General features: G+C 34.1%; 4 protein-coding genes across 4 annotated transcripts; 2 read left to right on the top strand and 2 right to left on the bottom strand.

The window, feature by feature from the left end:
* The first annotated feature begins 819 nt into the window (after window positions 1-819).
* Window positions 820-2,003, top strand: LOC105342119 (collagen alpha-1(VIII) chain). The gene is made up of 2 exons (XM_011448981.4): window positions 820-1,319; window positions 1,505-2,003. Exons 1-2 carry the CDS (start codon window positions 908-910, stop codon window positions 1,966-1,968), a joined length of 876 nt encoding a protein of 291 aa, XP_011447283.4. The 5' UTR covers window positions 820-907; the 3' UTR covers window positions 1,969-2,003.
* Window positions 2,004-2,011: 8 nt separating this feature from the next.
* Window positions 2,012-5,434, bottom strand: LOC105342120 (glutathione S-transferase omega-1). The gene is made up of 5 exons (XM_011448982.3): window positions 5,119-5,434; window positions 4,733-4,838; window positions 3,516-3,738; window positions 3,252-3,378; window positions 2,012-2,928 (listed from the first exon to the last, which is right to left on the bottom strand). The coding sequence occupies exons 1-5, from the start codon at window positions 5,144-5,146 to the stop codon at window positions 2,690-2,692; spliced, it is 723 nt and encodes a 240-aa protein (XP_011447284.3). The 5' UTR covers window positions 5,147-5,434; the 3' UTR covers window positions 2,012-2,689.
* A 1,819-nt stretch (window positions 5,435-7,253) lies between these two features.
* Window positions 7,254-12,116, top strand: LOC105317162 (adenosylhomocysteinase A). The gene is made up of 9 exons (XM_011413703.4): window positions 7,254-7,393; window positions 7,932-8,122; window positions 8,752-8,880; window positions 9,111-9,210; window positions 9,670-9,782; window positions 9,996-10,203; window positions 10,827-11,032; window positions 11,238-11,432; window positions 11,732-12,116. Exons 1-9 carry the CDS (start codon window positions 7,366-7,368, stop codon window positions 11,861-11,863), a joined length of 1,302 nt encoding a protein of 433 aa, XP_011412005.1. The 5' UTR covers window positions 7,254-7,365; the 3' UTR covers window positions 11,864-12,116.
* A 5,248-nt stretch (window positions 12,117-17,364) lies between these two features.
* On the bottom strand, window positions 17,365-18,741 carry LOC136273372 (neuropeptide Y receptor type 4-like). Its single transcript, XM_066077790.1, has one exon. The coding sequence runs from the start codon at window positions 18,709-18,711 to the stop codon at window positions 17,545-17,547; it is 1,167 nt and encodes a 388-aa protein (XP_065933862.1). The 5' UTR covers window positions 18,712-18,741; the 3' UTR covers window positions 17,365-17,544.
* Between the last annotated feature and the right edge of the window lie 1,444 nt (window positions 18,742-20,185).

The following is a 20,185-nucleotide window of genomic DNA, read 5'->3' as shown; positions in this document are numbered from 1 at the left end:
ATACGCTGTGAATACTAGTCATTTCGGTTTAGAAAGAATCTTTCCGTGACCACGCTACGCTCAGCTCACAATCGTAAAACCGAGTTCGTAGGACATCTGTCATTTAACGATAGAACGTTCTATCCAATTTCGGTTGAATTCGGTGAAATAGAATGAAATAAGAGTAAGGGGCGGGGCTTAAGGTTTTGTCGGTAAGTCGTGTTCGATATGTATTCATTCTGGCGTTCAAACTTTGCAAGTACATGTATACCGGTGTAATGGTAATGTGCCCTGAGCATATATGACAAGCTGCTTGTCAAATGAAAACTTCAGAAGTTTTCAGATATGGTTGATGTTGAATATTGCAGAATATTGGTGTTATTTAATATTGCAGATTCTGTGTGAGTGACGTTCTGTATAATGCAAGACACAAATGCTAAAAATTAAATATTGTTTTTTGTTTTTGGTGTTTCTTGTTCTTGTTAAGTGCAAGTACAAAAGAATGAAAGTTTAAAGGGGCCGACTACTAAGAAGACAAGGGTTGTTTATTATAGATATTTTTTTGTATCTTTTAATTTATACATCAGTGTATTGAGGTAAACTGAGTTCCTTGGACATGTACACACTAGTAGTTAGAAAAGGAAAGAATATTTGTGGATTTTACCTTAAGGGCATTCAAATGTTAGATAAAACTAAAAATTTATTGGAATCAAACGTAAACCGTACCATAAATAAAGAGGTATATTTTCCCTATGTCGTTTTATTTAGGATTGAAGAGTAACTTTAAAAAATGACCCTTAATATTTTTGTGTTGATGATGGATTTGGTTGACTATATAAATGAACTATTAGATATTGTACACTACGCGTGATTTCTTTCTTACGATGTAAGGTCACCAAGGTACCATTTAGATAACGAAAACGACATTATGATTCTTCACAAATTATTTGTTGTGTTGGTTTGGCTCGTGATAAACTTTTTAGGAAAAGGACGATGTGAAATGTCTATAGAAGATCTGCACCGGGATGTACTGGAACTTCGTAAGCTGATTGGCGAGATGACCACAACGATCGCTACTCAGAACAGTCGCATCGCCTATCTCCAACGCACCCTCAATCGTCAACGATCTTATTGTCATCGGGAGAAACTACAAAAAGAAGTTCAGGACACCAAAGGTTCCATAAATTATAGCGTTGCAAAGAATAACCCGAATACAATAGTAATGACGAATAATGGGTCGGGTGTCGTATCCAGCAATCGGGGAGACTTCCGATCATCCGGACGTCGACCGTCAGTCGAAACCCCACAACTTCCGTTTCAGTCTTCTCTTGTTCGTAAAGGTACGTAGAGAACAAGTTTGGTTGACGTTTTATATACCATGAAAAAACCAATTCGTCAATCGAAACATCGCTCGACCTTTTCTGTCAAGTCGAGAAAATGTTTTTTTTTCTCGACTTGCATTGACGGAAAAGGCCGACCAATGTTCCGATTGACAATTCGTCTCATTCCACCCTTCACTCTACAGGGCGGTTGTTGATCCCCCAGCCCACTCAGCCACCACACCCCTCACACAACGCCACAGCCTTCTACGCTTATCTGTCCTCTGACGTTGCCCACCCTGGACAGGGACAGATTCTGAAATTCGACGCCGTGAAAACAAACGCAGGAAATGGGTACCACCCAAACTCAGGGATTTTTATCGCCCCAGAAACCGGTTATTACGTCTTCAGTTGGACGTCAAGGATCAAACATTACGGTAGCACGGGCGAAGACCATGCTTTGGAGCTTATCATAAACGGTCAGATTTTTGGAAGTATTTATATGAAGTCTCTGACAGGCGAAGATGGACAGGCGACTGGTTTAGCCACTGCGCATGTCAACAAAGGTGATGACGTTTACATTCAAACACACCACCAGGACCCGGGGTCTGGAGCTATACGGAGTGACTTTTATGGAAGATCTTCCTTCACAGGATGGAAACTGTACTGAAAACCATAAATGCTTTAAAAAGACATAACAATTGAGTCATATATTGTTTATTTATATTTATTTTTTTACGATTTTCTACAAGAAAATCACGTACATGAATCAACTTAAGCAACGATTTAATTTCTTATTTTCTAGCTCCCTTGAAGCTTCACTATTGGCATAATGATAAACGTTTATAGTAGTTTTCATCCCCATGAGCTTCAAGTGTAGACAAATGAAAGTTGCATGTATATTCATTTTAAATTTTTTTAACACGTTTTCATAATTAATCGTTATTTACTATTTTGTGCTGCATTTCACCATATTTGTTTAAAACGAGCTATAAAAGATGAAAATGGAAACAGGGAAAACATCAAGGAAAATGTGGGGAGGGGGGATGAACCTGCATGCTATGTCATGGTTATTTTTTAACGTCAGCTGCCTAATATTTTTTGCGAAGATAATCTTGTAATCCGTTATCTCACCTAGCTGCGGCTTGTACACATTTTGCAAAATCCATGTCTTACTTTGATCATACTTATCACAATAGAAAACCTCAGAACCAGAGGCTCGGGGAACAAAAATGTTATCTATATACATGTATGTATAGTATATTCGTAAAATAGAAATCAAGTTTGTATAACTTATAATTGGATTTCATTGGTGAAGGATTAATTGTCATTCTGCCTCATTCAAAGTTCTGTCTGATCATGGCCTAACCAAACGAAAGTCTCTGCAATCACTACAATCCAACGTTATAGTTTGGTGCGCCATTTTTCACACTCTGGTAGAATTCAAGATGGTTTTCTGTACTAAGACGACATTTCTGTACAGCAGGAAAAGATATCATCCTATCCATGTAAGCAGTCAGGTTCGGCATTGATCCATCAGATATAAATATTTGATTCACCAACTTTTCCGTCGCATGAAATCGCTCAAACCAAGGCCATACCATGAAATCTATCATACGAGGTTCGCTTCCTGCAAAACGATAATTTCGAAGTTAAACTCTTTATATCCGAAGTTATGTACATGTATATTGAGAAATATTAAAACTTATGCCAGGTATTGATCGTCTCGGGTATGCTTTGTTCCCTACCCAAAAACTACAGTGGTGGAAACATCGCACCTCTATGCATAATAAAATAGTCACAGAATTATTTGTTGTATCTAAAGTTTTGACAGATGTGACTAACCAAATGTACAGATTAAGCACGCTGAAATACATGTAAAATTAATGTTTAAATTTATTATACGTTATAGTAAAAACAATTTTGAGGATGTATATGTGTTCATTGTCTCACCTCCAAAGAAATCCCCTCTTTTTTGTATTTCTTTGTCAAATTCCATTAGTCCTTTTTTCAAGGTTTCCGCTGCCGCTGCACAATTTTCTGATGGACCAAACAGCATCTTATAGTACTGTGTGGTAACCTGAAATTAGATACGTTTAAAGGAGAAAGACCTCTTCCCATGTTAGAATGGTTCAAATCACCTATTTGCCTACATTCTTCAAGAAAATAAAACTTAACACTGTAGTTGAAAATTTTGTAATATACACCAACACACACCTGTCCAAAATGTTCCACCAATATTCTATCTCTTGCCTGCTGGTAAGGGTCATCGGGGGTCAGCTTGTTGCCCGGATATACCTGGTCCAGATAATCACAACACACTGCAGACTCGTAGACAATTTTATCGTCCTTCTGAATAGCGGGAACTTTTCCCAGAGGATTTATTTTCTCCAGAAACCATTCCGGTTTTTTGGAAAGGTGAATATTAACCACTTCATTCCTTTTGAATTAGAAAATTTAGCATTTGAGGACATCATAAAATAAATATATCTAACAAGGCAAAGGATGTTGTTTGCCACCACTTTTTTTTTTATCTATAAGATCTTTTTCTAGAATAATCGGGAAGAAAATATGTAAATAAAGCGGATAAAGTTCCTATAATAGGACGGACAAGGACATTCCACGGACATATTTTTTTATATCGATTTTAGCTCCCCCCCCCCCAAGTCCAACATTTAGAACATAGATAAGAACTGTTGTATGCATACCAAAATCTATTTGTTTTGTTATTTTTTTTTTTGGAACAACAATATCATTTTTAAATAGAATTGGTCTGTACTCCATATGCTAGTGTGAAAAATATAATATGTACGCGTCAAAACTTAACTGTGAAAATTATAGCCATGTATATAATATGCATCCTTAAAAGTCAACACCCCCCCCCCCCCCCCACCAAAATACCCCCATAACAATTATCTGGTTTCTACTGGAACACGAGAAAAACGGTGATCTAAACATAACTCCTTCCATAAGTAAACAGCTATTGCATTGATTAATATACATGTATACTATACATGTATATACATTTAACAGTTACAGTACTGTGATGGTGACTGTCACCGCACATTGACGGTAAAACAATATAGATCATTTCCCGTACTGAAGAACGGGAAATTATTTACATGTAAAACAAAAATTTTTAACATCAAGTGCCTGTGTGTCGCGGGTAAAACTCAGACTACATGCGATATAACATATATCGCTCTGTTATGATATCTATATTAAAGATAAAGAGAAAAACACATTTTTTACATAAGAGCGCTACCCTCATGTAAAGATATGAAAAAACCTAAATTTTTAAAAATACAGCTTTACAATTTTTCTCAGTTTCAAATAGAAAATCTCATATATACATGTACAATTGCTTGAATAAACATGCTTATAGTTTGTACATGTATATCTTTAAATATCTGAAAATGAAAGTAAAAACTTACGGAATGTCTTTGTGTGCTAAAACAAGTCGGGCTCTCTCGGCATAGGGACAGATTCGGTTGCTATAGATTCGGAGGGTACCCGCTTTTAGGGGAGGGAAAGTCGAGCCTATGAATTGGTGATGAAAAGCATTATGGGTATAAAGTCATCTTCACAACGTCAAGGTTTTGTGATTACGGAACTCCACACAAAGGCGGAGTGTGGAGTTCCGTGATCACTAAACCTTGACGTACATGAAGATGGTACAGTATAAAGTTGTCACTCCAAACATTGTATTTGTTTACATTATGTTTAAATAGCGTTTAAAACCTGTTACATGTATCGTCGTTTAATATTACAGCGTTTAATATCAACAATACACATATAATGCATAGAAATGAAAACTTACCGGAAGATAAAGCTTCTGATGTAGACATTGTTTTACTTCAGCTCTCTTCTCTATAATACGTCGATCGTCGTCTGGTTCTAAATCTTCACCACAGACGCGCGCATAGAGATTACGGCGATAGGGGGCGGGTCATACAAATATTCGGACATTTAAAAAATAAAGACCGAGCGCCTTTATCTTTGAATTCGCAGTGTATGGATCACTGTCTGTGGAAGCGGCTCCGAAATCCCAAACATTTATCCAGATCAGCAATTATATGTCATTTTCAAAAAAGGACAACTTTAGCTATACACAGAGAGCACAGGCCGACGTCAGACTACCAAATATAGTTAAAATGCCACTCATCAGCAAAATCGTCGGATTACGTTACTTAAAGATCTAAACTAGATGAGGTATGAAGCTACCGAGGCATGCCTTGTAGACTTCTCATATCATCTATGGCCGCTCCTTCTACGAAACGTACTGACAATAGTGATGATTTCAGTGTTCGAAGACAAGGGTTGCGTATTTTCCTGCAATACTTGCTATATTCCTTCATACCCATATGAATCGCAATTTAAAGCAACAAATTAATATGCGTTAATACTGCATATAATTTTTTGTTTGAAATTTTTATTGATGTCTGTAAAATTCTTTTGGTACTGTTTATGCGCAGATTATTTAAATCGATATCGTTCATTACACGTCGCTGGTTTTACGTAAACGTAATTCCAGATGAACTTTGTACGTGTATTAATGCCGTTTTTAACGCTGTTTTTGCTTAGTTGAACACCCGACCCAAAATGGGTCAGTGTGATGATCCGTATATAAGAAATCTGTAAGGAATGCGCCATATCCATGATTCATTTTGATATTTATTGAATAAGTTACGGATATATTAGGTAAGGGGAAAGGATTTTTTTCTTATGCATATTTATTAACGATACACTTTATAAGTGTATATCTGGGCATGACCGCGTTAAAAGTAAACAAGAAAAACAGCACATGGGGAAGAGGCATATCAGGAAGTTTATCCACAAATTAAATAATGAGGATGACATAAAATTATTCCTTCAAACTTGTTTTTACGAAAGAAAAACTATAATCAATGAACATATCAGCTCCATGGGATATTCGGTTTGATGGATAATTTTCACAATACATGTATTCCAAAAAAAAAAAAAAAATATATATATATATATATATATATATATATATATATATATATATATATATATATATATATATATATATATATATATATATATATATATATATATATATATATATATATATATATATAAAAACGGGCATTCATACCTGGGAATCGGCATTTTATATACGCTGTAAGTGACGGTTTGCTCATTACCTATTTGTTTTGAAAGTTCGTAATTTCATAGTTGACAAGCTTTATGTTTATGAATTTTAAACTGTAATTGAAATACCATAATTTATCAGATAACCTATACTACAAAGTATAGTTTCATGCGCGGATCCAGATTTTTTTCCTTTGGGAGGGGGGGGGGGCTTTATTTGTTTGCCGGGGGCAGGGCAGGCACGTAGCATCAGGGGAGGGATCGAGCGGGGGAGGGAACTGGTCCCACTTTTTATCGCAACAAACAATTTCTTTTTACATTATAAAATCAGGTACGTATATACTTCCCTGATAAAATGAAATCGAAATTAGGAAAAGTTAGTCCTCTTTGAAAAAAGATGAGTCCTTGCCCCCCCCCCCCCCCGACTTAAGAAACGATGCTACGTGCCTTAGCGGGGGAGGGGGGGGGGGATCTACTAGTATTTTCAGTAAGTCAACCATTTAAATTATCCTCCATAGGAGGTCAGGGGATCCTAACTATCCTATATGGTTGAAATTATTTGCTCAGTTTTGTGTTGGTGTGCCTAAATGCAGTGCTCGCGTATTATTTAATTCTATCTTTGTGTATTTTAAAGGAACTATACTGTACTTTTATAAATTGTTTTATTAATTTCATTTTTCTTGAAAATTTTCATTCATGTAAAAATAATATATATTTCAACATTAAAGAACATTTCCTGCGTTATTATGCTCCATAATATTCCGCTGAGCCCTTCGTAGGTTTTTATCATTTATTCAGCTTTGCGACCACGCAAACTTATTCTTAGCGGAGATTATTAAACTGGTTCTAGTTTCACCATAATCACGTGACCATTTATTTTGTATAAATGGGATTCGCGTCATGAATTCTGCCTCTATTAACAGTGAACACAGTAGTGTAAAGACCGTTGAAAATGTCAGGAAAGCCACCATACAAAGTCGGTATGTATGAAAAGCAGTAGTCTCAGTATATTGATTTACATTAGCATTCAATGGGCGTACTTGATAAGTGAAAACACGTGTTTTCACAACATGCCGGCCGGTGTGATATTTTAATGCTTCGGAAATCCCCTTTCGTTATAATTCTTTAATATAAAATTGCATGCTTTTACATAATTAAAAAAGAACCCGGGACTTTTGTTTCTTGCTGTGATATCTCAAATAATATATATTATGTGGTAGTGCAAAAAATCGGAACCCATTTTAATTATAATAATTTGCTTTTTCGCTTGATTTTGAATTCAGACACGATCAAAATTCTCAAATGCTGTCTGATGTAGAACAAATTCCCACCATTTTTGCAAAATTGGTTCGAATTAGATCTGTCATCACATGGCCTTTTATAGATATTAAGTCTTTATTCAATAATGGTAATTCTATGTTGGATATTTTAAGGCTTTATTAGGCACACCAATTTCATGCAGTTATCTTGCAATTTTCTAAATTCAGCTCCCAATAAAATGTCATTGAATCATTGTAGCCGATATCAGCCTGGCTGATTGGGGCCGAAAATGCATTGAGATTGCTGAGAATGAAATGCCAGGCTTGATGCAGATGAGAGAAATGCATGGTGCCTCCAAACCCCTGAAAGGAGCTAGGATTGCTGGTTGTCTTCACATGACAACACAAACTGCTGTCCTCATTGAGACCCTCACAGCTCTTGGAGCTCAGGTTAGTGTCTTGAATAGCTGTCTGCATGTGTATATTCAGAAAAAAATGCATGATGTGTCCAAAGAGATGTGTTGGAAATTAATTATAAATTATATCTGATCTACTTTTTTTGTTCTTCTTCCTTTGTCACTCCCCCTTTTCTGATTAAAACTAACCCCTGACCTTTGCAAAGTAGAGATTTCATAATAGGAAAATTTTAAAGATCAAGGTCTTAGATATATGAACATGATAGTTGAAGTCCAAGGCCATTTCAGTACTACATGATGATTGAAGTAAATCATAGTGGATACATCGGTCACCTTTCAATATCCCTGTGCTCAGGGACATAGTTTTAAAAAAAGAAAGCATAGCTCTCAGTCAGAACTTATCTGAAGGATCTTATTTTAGTAAACGTATATAAACTTTATTGCCAGTATCAAAGAGATGTACCATGTATTTCATATTTCATATACCAAATATTGTAACAACTTTTTGAAATAAAGTTTGAATAGAAAATTTAATTTCTGAGAAAACTCAAATGCCATGTTTCATGTATAAAGAACCTTAGAACGAATTGACTGATTTATTTTTTGATTGATATTCACAAGGTACATGTGTAACTAACTATTAATTAACTTGTGCTTTTCTAGGTCCAGTGGAGCAGTTGTAACATTTTCTCTACCCAGGATTTCGCTGCAGCAGCCATTGCCAAGACAGGGGTTCCTGTGTATGCATGGAAAGGAGAGACAGATGAGGAATACATTTGGTGTATTGAACAGGTACTTTCAGAAACTCTGCTATAAAGAGGAATTTAATTGTGTCTTATTGGATGGACATATTCACAAGAGTTTTTTCATAGAAAATTTGACTAGCCATGCCAAGTTGTGGATTAAACACTATATGTTCTATACATTTTAGTAGTGACATAAAATTATTCACATTGGATTATGAAAAGTGGTGGAGTGTGAAATAAGTAAGTTGAGATATTCTGTTATTTGTTTTTTATTAGACACTGGTATTTCCCGATGGTCAGCCCCTCAACATGATCCTTGATGATGGAGGAGACCTAACAAATCTTGTCCATGAGAGATACCCACAGTTCCTGGATGGTATGTGTGAAATTCTGGTAGAACATTTCGTTGCACAGTAATGAAGTAAAACAGATTTTTAAAAAGCAGATAAAGTTTAACACTACTTGTAAAAGCGAGTGTTGGCCATATTCTGCTGGTCTCACCTGTTTGGACATACATCTCACATTGCCATGTTACTTGATGGCAATGAAATTATCAAATTTTTGTGCACTCTCCTAAGCCAGGAAAATACAAACATCAAATACACAGGTTAATGCATAATTTACAAACAGAAAATGCACCTATAAAAAAGAAATAAGTGTACTAAATCTAAGACCTTAAAAGGATTGCAACATTTCTGACTTGAGTTTTAGGGGTGCAGTTTGGTGTAGCGAAATTGGAGGGTATAATTATGAGTGATGTTCAGCTTTAACAGAAGAATGCAACAAAAAATGTATATAAAATGCAAAGTTAACCAAAAGTTGAATTCTGTCTCAGGAATTAAGGGGCTCTCTGAGGAAACCACTACTGGTGTTCACAATTTGGCCAAAATGATGGCAGCTGGCAAGCTAAAAATTCCTTCAATCAATGTTAACGACTCAGTTACAAAGGTAGGATTGTCATGCATGTTTAATTTCAAACATCTATATAAACTGCATTGTAATGTTCTATTTGTCTCAACAATATTTTAAAATTGGCAAGCTGTTTTACCTTGTTGTAATGGAAATAAAGGCCATACGAAGATAGATATTTTCAGGCAGAGATTTGTACTTGCCTGTTCATGTTGATCAATTGTTTTAGCATTTCGACTTGTATATTTACAGAGCAAGTTTGACAACTTGTATGGCTGCAGGGAGTCACTTGTTGATGGAATTAAAAGAGCCACTGACGTCATGTTGGCAGGAAAGGTTGCCATGGTAGCTGGATATGGCGACGTTGGCAAAGGTTGTGCACATGCTTTACGGGCCTTTGGAGCTAGAGTTATGATTACAGAGATCGATCCAATCATTGCTCTCCAGGCTGCCATGGAAGGTAACCTTTACTTTCAGTTTAATCACAATTTATTGTCTATGATACTTTGCACAGCTTGAAAACAAAAGAAACACAAGTTTTGTGTTCCATTAGTATAACTGAGAGGGTTTTTTCTTATCAAGGTCTTAAGGTGGCTCACTACACCGTGAAATATTTTCTCAAATCAGCAGACAATTACTTGATTATGATAGACATCATAATGGATAATAAGTATTTAAGGCTAATAGGCCAAAAAATGTGCAATTTTGGAATGAAAAATTACATTATTCAGTTAACACAAACAAAAGCCCCAGAGGGATTCGAACTCATGATCTGCGGTTCAGTAGCCCAATACTTTTACCACTGTGCTACGACGATATACAACCCAATCGAACGATATAAACAATTTCACAAAACATATATATCGCCATCTTGTGACATAGTGTCTTAAAAAATATAAGTGTAGGTGTGGTGAGGTACCTTAAAAGCTTTATTTATTCAGTATTGTGCAGTATGTTTAACTTATTTTGTTGTACATATATTATTTTTCACTTTTTTTTTTTTCAAAAGTTTTATCCTTTTATATGTTGCATTTGTAAAGCTGGCAGTCTTTGCTAGTTGAAAATATGACATTATTTTTGCAGGCTTTGAAGTCACAACTGTGGATGAGTGCATCAAGAAGGCCAGAATTTTTGTAACTGCCACTGGATGCAAATCAATTATTCACGGAGAAATGTTTGAGCAAATGTTGGAAGATTCCATTGTTTGTAATATTGGACATTTTGATTGCGAGTTGGATGTTGCTTGGTTGAATGATAACTGTGTGAAAAAAGAACAAATCAAACCTCAGGTAAGTTTTCTGTTGCATTACCAAAGAAATATGTCCTCAAGTTTTTATTCAAGACCTCCAATGTTAAATTTAAATTATCAAATTTTCACAAGTAAAATTATATGAATTATTTTTTACCACAGTAGGGAATACATGCAAATGGCATTAGTTTATTAATGGTTAAAATTGCAAATAGAAATTGCAAGGATTTTGATTTCATCCACAGGTTGACAGGTATACGCTGAAGAATGGTCGCCATATTATCCTGTTGGCCGAGGGTCGTCTTGTCAATTTGGGATGTGCCCACGGCCATCCAAGTTTTGTGATGAGTAACTCCTTCACCAACCAAGTCTTGGCTCAGATTGAACTGTGGACCAAGCAGGGTCAATACAAACTGGGAGTGCATCTCCTTCCCAAAAAGGTACTTCTTGCTTTCTATATCTTCTTTGAAAAAAAAAAAGATACATGTAGTTGCAACGTTGACCAATTCATTTATATTTTGGTTATTAAACCAGGTGAGCTATAGATGTTTCAAGAGTAATTCTGAGTGTTGAAAAGCTAATCGATGTTTACATTGTAATGTATATGATGTGGTTTTCTCTCCCTGGTTAAGATTAATGTTATTTTATTGTATTTCTTAGTGTTAATGCAAGTACATGTCCTAATTATGAAGGTTTTGTCTTGTTCATGGTATAATGTATCTGATTTGATTTTCTCCAGCTGGATGAAGCTGTCGCTGCAGCCCACTTGGAACATCTCGGTGTGAAGCTGACCAAGCTCTCCGACGATCAGTCCGGATATCTCGGAATTCCTAAGGATGGTCCATTCAAACCTGAAATCTACAGATACTAAATGACAATTTCATCTGTTTTTGTAATGGAGACCATGTTCCTCAATCCTCAATCACTATTCATTTTATGAAATCATGACTTTCCTATCATTAACATGTGGTTTACATCAACAAAGTGCTGATGGCGTTGATGCATGAAGCGTTCATATGTTAAACACTTTAACATATAGATATTGTTATATTTATGAAGGCAGATGTTTGTTTTTAATCAGAAACATTGCTGAAGTCGTATTAAAAAGTATTAAAACTTTCAAATTTCGTATTAATGGTTTAATTTGAAAAGTAGGAGAATGAGGCAGGTAAAATGCCCATATCAAGATGGATAAGACTGAAAACTTAAAGTATATAAACATCTGATTATTCTTTAAAAAAAAAATGTCCAAAACTATGTACTGGTATATTATTTAACATAAAATCAACTTGTAACCCTTTTTAAAGATGCTGAACTCTGTGAATGTATTGATCTTAACAGGTTTTTGAGTGCCAAAATCATCACTTACTGCCATTTTTCAGAATGAAAGTAGTAGTGTCTTAGTAAAGGTTAAAACACTAGTCCGTAGATTACCGTATAGAACAAGTCATTTAATTAGGTGTAACAAAAATTTAGATTATTGAGAATCAAAATGTGTTCTTGACAGTTATAATTGTCACGTTCGAATTATGATTCCCCACACTGGCAATTATCTAATTTTTTGTAAAGGAGAGTTCGCCAGAAGTCGTAATTTTTAAAATATTCTGACTATATTTAGAAATTGTTCGTTTGCAAAATTGTGTATTATAATATTAGGAATAATAAAAAAAAAAATAACAAAAAAAAAAAAAAACCACAACATAATTGCGTAAGTTCAAAATAATAATCACAAAAGTTCCAAATAAAAAGACTTATTTTTAAAAGTACTTTAAATGCAACAATGCTAAATATTTATTCTTGAACCGGATTGTTGAAAGAAATTTATATGTCTTATCCTATTTTTTGTTTCTGTCCATTCTATAATAGATATTTTACTGTCTTTAAATCATACAGAATTATATAGGTGACTGTAAATTTTATATATGTATTTACATCCACAAAGTATCATGTTTCCCGCTATAATGATTGTAATTAATTAACGCACGCAAGGAAATCAAAGGAATCCAAAGTCCACCTAGATGTCGGCGAAAAAAATAGATGCTTTATTTGATATTCAGATTTTTGTTATAGATACATAGTCTATCTTTTAAATCTCAACTTAAACTTAAGTAACTTCTTCATACTTCAACTGCTTATTTACTTATTTTCATGGATTATCTCATGATCGATCGAAACTGAAGCTGCACAATCAATATAATAGCTTTTCAAAAAGCTTGCCTAATTTAACAAAATTATTCTATTGTAAGCATGTATCAATTACTTTATAAGAGATAAACATTCATAAAGGAAACGTTGCAGTCTTTTTCCTTGATTTAAGTACATTGACATTATTTGCAATTAAATTATTTCAAAGTATCAAGGTAATGTAAGCTTGAAAGCGGAAATGAAATAAGTCAAGTTTTAAATACATGTTATTACTTTGAAAACTACATGGTCATTTCTTACCATTGTTCGTTTGAAGCATCTCTATGAAACGAGAATCTAAATTGTGAAATTTCTGACCCGGGCCTCGTGGTCGGTGCCAAATATGCCAAACATTCAAAACAAATCAAAATCCTCGACTCACACATGTGGAAAAAACACATTTGCAAGGTTTCGAAGTCCATGAAGCTCTCTACCGAAATTGTGAAATTCATGGCCTCTAGGTCAGAGGTTCAAGCCCAAAAGGTAAGGCAAATATGACCATATAAGTGAAAATGTATTATCTAAATCTTTAAAAAATCTGCTCTACTTCTATATACATTTGAGAAAAACTAAATGCATGGTTATAAATTATGTGCAAGAAGCCCCCTTATGAGATTGTGGAATTCATTGCCCCTGGGTGAAATATTAGAAAGTATTTTTCTATTTTGTAAAAATTGTTTTATATTATATTATAATCGTGATTAAAATCTAATTTTGAAAAAATTAAAACAACGATAAACTTAATAATTATTTATCTATGTGAATGTACAGGTATTTTTTCTGAGTATACAGCTATTTTGTCTTCAAATGTGGTTTTGTTGGGGGAGGGGGGGGGGGGGGCAGTATTTACTTTTTGATCGCTGAAAATTCTAATTCTCCTAAGTGAGGGTGCATTGGTGTGGTATTTGAGAGGCAAAATACAACTACTAGAATATATTATAGTAGTAATTTGATGGTCTGTTTCGACATGATAGATGAAGAGTTTGACGTGGCACATCCCTTTCCCGTTCGTTTGAATCCGGAATGCCACGTAACAGGATTATGTGATCAACTAAATACAATGACATTAAATAGCAATTTGTAAAGTGACCAATAATCTAGTTAGGGTTACAAGTGTTTTTTTGTTTTGTTTTTTTTTTGTTTTTTTTTTTACACTTTATTCGTACTTTGACAATTAATACACAAAATATACATTCAAATCATCGTTTCGATAAAAATCATGAAGATTATTTAATCTTTGTGAAGGATATTTTCATTTGATAACAAAAAAAGTTTGTCAGAATTAATTTGTTGGTTTACAAACGGATAAGACGTAAGGAAAAAGTCGTTTCCTACTTTTCCTTTTTTTTTCTCACTATATGTTTTTGTTTGGTTTTGCTCCAATTTTTAAAGCGCGCTTTATATAGCTTCCACAGACGGAAGACATAAATTTTACTATGTAACATGAAGACTACCTACTTATCTTTGCCAGGACATGTGAATACTAGTGAATATTTCAAGAAGTTGATAACCCTTGCTACAGATTATGATCTTATTTATCTTATCATATGCAGTAAGTGGCTAAAATGTTTATTTGCGCACTTGAGATAACTGACAATGTTACATATCTCCTGTACACAGTTATAACATCATCGGGTACTTGTTCAGTTACTGACATGACCTTCACTCAACTTACATGTCGTATGGGTCACCCCATGATAATGTCAATTATTTACTCAGTATATAGGCTGGTAAAATTTTCTATATTATTTTCCCCAAAAATGTCCTACACCTATTGAGACAATATTAATACCAGTGCCGACGAAAAACCTCGATTAGAAAAGGTAGCTAAATGCATACAACATGTACATGTATATGCATGCAATGCTTTACAATTCAATATAAACTTTCCATCGATGCCACATCTTCGAAGGGGTTGGTTTAGATTCAATTGGAAGCAAATTAACGAACTCTGTCGGAAGTCTAAGAAACTGGGCCGATCAGCCAAAAGAATCATGAAAAGACTTTGGATCTGACAACTTTGTTTTAAAATAGGCAAATACATATGGATACACAAGCGTTTTTTAAAGTTCAGATATTTTTTATACCACGGCAGATTGGCAGTAAACTTATAAGGTATAAATAATAATACCTGAATTTGTAAATGAACAAAATGTACGTCTGTATGAATAAATGATGTATGCATAAAACGAAGAGGTTGAATGTTCAATTAAAAACAATCTTTTATCTGAAATTCTTATTTGGGACAGTGATAAAAATTATAGTGAAATACCATGATGGTGGGATCTCAAAGTATAAACAATTTCTCTAACCTTTAAAATCATGCTCTCTAAAATTTAAAACCTTTAAATTACAGCCTCATTATCTTTCCCACTATTAAAATATATACTATCTCTCTTTTTCTTAATCTTTCACAATAGTCAATAAACTGATACACGGAACACCTGTGTCTAACAGCAAATTATTTTACTGTGGTTTTACATCCTTCTTCCGTGTTAATTCCTTGCTCTGTTTTCTTTAATGTGCAGTCTTCTTAAATTTTTAATATTTTCATTATTACCATGCATCTTTTGATGGTTTCGCTGCATTTTTTATCGAGTATAGTTGTTCCCCAAGGCAAATTATTTTCTTCTACAGATATATAATAGTTATTGCTGTCAATAGAATATGGCTTTGTGTCAGTCTAAATATCAAGCCAAGCCGAATCGTTACCAAGTGTGAATTCATTAACTTCGATTTTTGAATTTATATTTTATAAAGGATGACTTCACTTGATTCGTTGGCTAGTGGTTGCATTATCAGTTTTCCGTTCATTTTTCTTTATATTATTGGAGTACTGCATGATATACTCACTCAGCATAGCAAATATTGTGGTAAAAGTTGCCTCTCTTTTCCCAACATGTAGTAGAGCTAGAACATTGAAACATTGTGAAGTATGAATATTATTACGCAAAGGAAACATGCCGAAACATGTCCATTCCGTGAGAAGAAAGAAATATCGGAGGGCGACAATAGTTGTTTCTTTTCATAAAGTGGACAATTTGAAACTTGCAGCCTACTTAGGTCAAAGTCTAGTAAATAAAATTAAGGTACAAAATTACAGGTTTGTTCTATTGTGTTCAGAATTAACTCTTTTATAATTTAAGAGTTTCTCTCTTGCAAAAGACAATTAAGTAAACATCCATTGCATTGTTTTTCATTGTCTTCTTGTTGGAATGTCTCAAGTAGAATAAGTGGTTGCTTTCATTACAGGTGATATAATTCATTGTAATTGTTAGCTTAGTGGAAAATTACAGATACATGTAAGTTCATCTCCATGGATACCAGTATAAAAAGCATGTAACTCGAACATCACTTTCTTGTTAGGTTTTCCTCATCAGATGGAGAAAGTGTTGTTGTTTTTTAAAACGCAAAACACTTCAAAGAAATTGATGATCAGGCATGCAATACAGATGGCAGTCTTAATTATATTTTGGTTTAGAAAGAGAAAATTTGAAAAACAATCAAGTTTTGACCTTAGAATGGATTTTTTTTTTCGAAAAAGGAATTTGTTAAGGCCAGTCAAGACATCGCCATTTAAAAGAACAAACAACGTATACTACAGAAAGTTAGCAAGACCATTCACGGTGAAAAAGAAAAGAAAATATCAAATTATCTTTTGAGGGAGATGTAAAGAAAACAAAAACTAATGTGATTACAATCCGTGCACCTGGTGAAATTGAAATAAAATCAGGAAGTGTCTCTTTCAAATTTAAATTTTGAAATTAGAATCATGTGATTTTATCATTCATGAATAACAATTATTAGTTTTGTGTCTGTGTTATTGTATATTTAAAGTTAAATTTTACCTACACGTATAATGTCAAATAAGTTGTAGAAAAGCGTCTACTATTTTTGATAATAGACAGTTTTTATGACGTATTGGACGGTTACAGGTAACTTGGTTGAATGTATTGATTTTAAGCATTGAAAGGTATAAAAGGAACAAAGTAAAGGATGATGTAATTCTTATGTTTTAATGTATAATATAATTGATTAAAAAGCTATACGGAATTTTAAAGAATTCACCGCAGAGCACTCAAATGATTTGTACCATAGAAAAGAACAAGATTTTTTTTTTATTGAACTCTTATTGGAATACAACTCAATTCACATTTTATCAGCAAATGTTAAGTAATTGATACCATCTCGAAATTTGTACAACATAAATTACTTCTAATCTTCTGAATTTTTTTATCCAACTTTCATTTTTTTAAATTTTATTTGCAACAGTACACCATAAGTTGATTAAAACTTTCTACCGCAACTTCCCCTCCCCCCGAAAAAAGTGGAATGCTTAGTTATACAACGTACATGTACTTGCTAACATCAAGTATTGGAGACAAGACCAGCTGTTTTCCGTATTGCTGTCATGAATGTTGGATTTATGAAACCATATATGAAAGGATTACACACAGTGTATACAAAGTAAAGGTAGAACACATAAACATTGAACTCAATGACTTTCAGTTTCATCATCCACGCTGGTAAAAACGCACAAATGAAAACAAAAGCAACACCAGAGAAGACTACTGCTGATTTGAAGTACCTTGTATGTCGTTGCTTTTGCTTCGACCTATATGACGACCTATATAACGATGACATTTCTAGCAGCTGACATCTTGTTAAACGTTTTGAAGTTTTCCCGTTCGTTCGACTCACTTTGTCGGAGCAACAATTGCTTCCCTCTGTCCTTTCAGTATTTTTTCTAATGCGCGTACGATGGCCCAGCAAAAAACAATATATCCGTATGTAAACACAAACTATAGTTATACCACAAATGGCAAACATTGATGAATATATCTTCTCTGTGATATGATGATAAGATAATCCAAATTCCTGAGTAAGGCCACAAACAATACTGTCTTTATTATTTGTAGCATTGGCAAATTCCTCAACAAGTGATGTTGAATTCGGCAAACACATCACATTAACATTTCTTGAATTTCCCATCAATGACAACGTATTTTCTTCACCAGTAGGAATAAGAAAAGTTCCATAGTTCAGAGAACACAATATCCCAGTTGATAAAGACACGAAAAGTATGCAAATAAGCACTTTCTTTAATGTGGATTTGATAACCACTTGGTTGATGTTTTTACAAATGCAAAAGTACCTCTCGATTGCAATGGTCGTCATCAAAAATACCGAGAGGGGAATAGTGGAGTTCGTTAAGAAGTGATATATCCTGCACAGTGAGGTAAAAGGTACATGAAAGTTCACTAATTCCATAGCAACAGTTGCAGGTATTGTTATAATGCAAGTCAAAAGGTCAATGCAAGCAAGATTTTGAATCAAAAATATGTGGTGTTTATCTCTATGTATTTTCGCAATTCCACAGAGTACCACACCGTTACCAATGCCCCCGATGACAGAGAAAATTGATAACATAGTCACAACAATCTGATTTTCTGATGGAATGTGTGTCGTGGAGCTCCCAGTCATGACTGATTTAAGTGGCAAAAGATCGCAAGTTATACGTATGTGATTGGTCATTTGTTGAACAATAATGCTAGCATCTAGGCGCGTGCGTTTATCTCAATAGAATCAGGATTCACTGAAATAAAAACAAAGTACCAGAACGCTGAACTTTAGGTAGACGACAAATACTCATCAGAACAATGGTAATATGACTGTTCTAGTAACTCATACCCAGACAAATCAGCATTTTCGAGCAATTTTTTTTTTGGGGGGGGGGGTCATCCAAGTAATATTTTTTTACCGTGCTAACTTTTTAAGCATGGTTTATATAACACATCTCGGAGTCAATGCTCACTAGTTATACCACTGTTCTGATATGAATACACAAATTGAGCCACGTCAATATTCAACTGTAAGTTGACGTCTACTTGGTACAAAAATGTATCCCATCATATGGCGTACCAAAACAAAGAGTCTGTTAAAATTTCAAGCATCTGCGATTAAAAGTTGCTAAGAAATCTTTGACGAAAATCTGTTCGAAAATTTAGCCCCAAAATTAAAAAAATCGACATATATCAGAAAATTGACGTCTGATTGGTAAAAAAATGAATCCCTGCAATACTTACACGCGAATCCAAAGAAATAACATCCCCAAACATTGAACCCCCCCCCCCCCCCCTCTTACGAGTCAAATTGTTTCCACTGTACCTTTCTTCACGGCTAATTTTGTTTCAAACACATCGTTTAAATTTATCTACATGAAATAAATATTGATTAAACCGTTCCCTCTTAATAGGACTTAAATTCAGATGGAGCAACTTTACACCTTAATGTAAATTAAATTCAGCTTTCCACTCGTTAATGGATTGCATCAGTCTACTAAGACTGCGCACCTTGACAACTAAAAAAATGTATATCATTACAGTTGACTATTATAGTAATGTCAACCAGATTACGTGACGATATATTCCCTTGAGTCTTTTTTTTATGTAAAAAAGGGAAATTTTATTTTCAAATAAAATTTTGGGGAAGACATTATCTTCAATGCGAAATTTAAAAAAAACGACAGACTTCTTATACTCATGATATCTCTTCATTATAATCTGTTAATGAAAATGTTTACTTTCTATTAATTCTTTGTTATGAGAGGATTTGTATTAATATCTAGACTTAAAAAACACATAAATCTATATATTTTTATCAACGGATCTCTTATGTTAAGCAAAAAAACAACAAAAAACAACAAAAAACCCAACGTCTAGTTGGTTTCATAAATCAATCAGGACCAATGAACTAGAGTCTTAATATAGTCTGGCTATCTTTGTTCAGTTCTCAAAAGGCTGAAAATAATACAATAAGCAACTTTAACCTTTCGCAGCATTTAAGGGTATACCGGTATGCTGTACTTTCTTAATTTCTAAAACTGTATTTCTTTACCACAAAACTTATAATTGTTTCATCTAACGAACAGAAGATAAATGATCAACCATAAAAATCAACACCAATTTAACCTTTCACCTCCAATCATTTATTTAAAAAAATTATCGTG

This window comes from Magallana gigas, chromosome 3, assembly GCF_963853765.1.
Source record: "Magallana gigas chromosome 3, xbMagGiga1.1, whole genome shotgun sequence".
NCBI lineage: Eukaryota > Metazoa > Mollusca > Bivalvia > Ostreida > Ostreidae > Magallana > Magallana gigas.
Note: the sequence above shows the minus strand (reverse complement) of the source record. Positions and strands in the feature narration are given on the sequence as shown.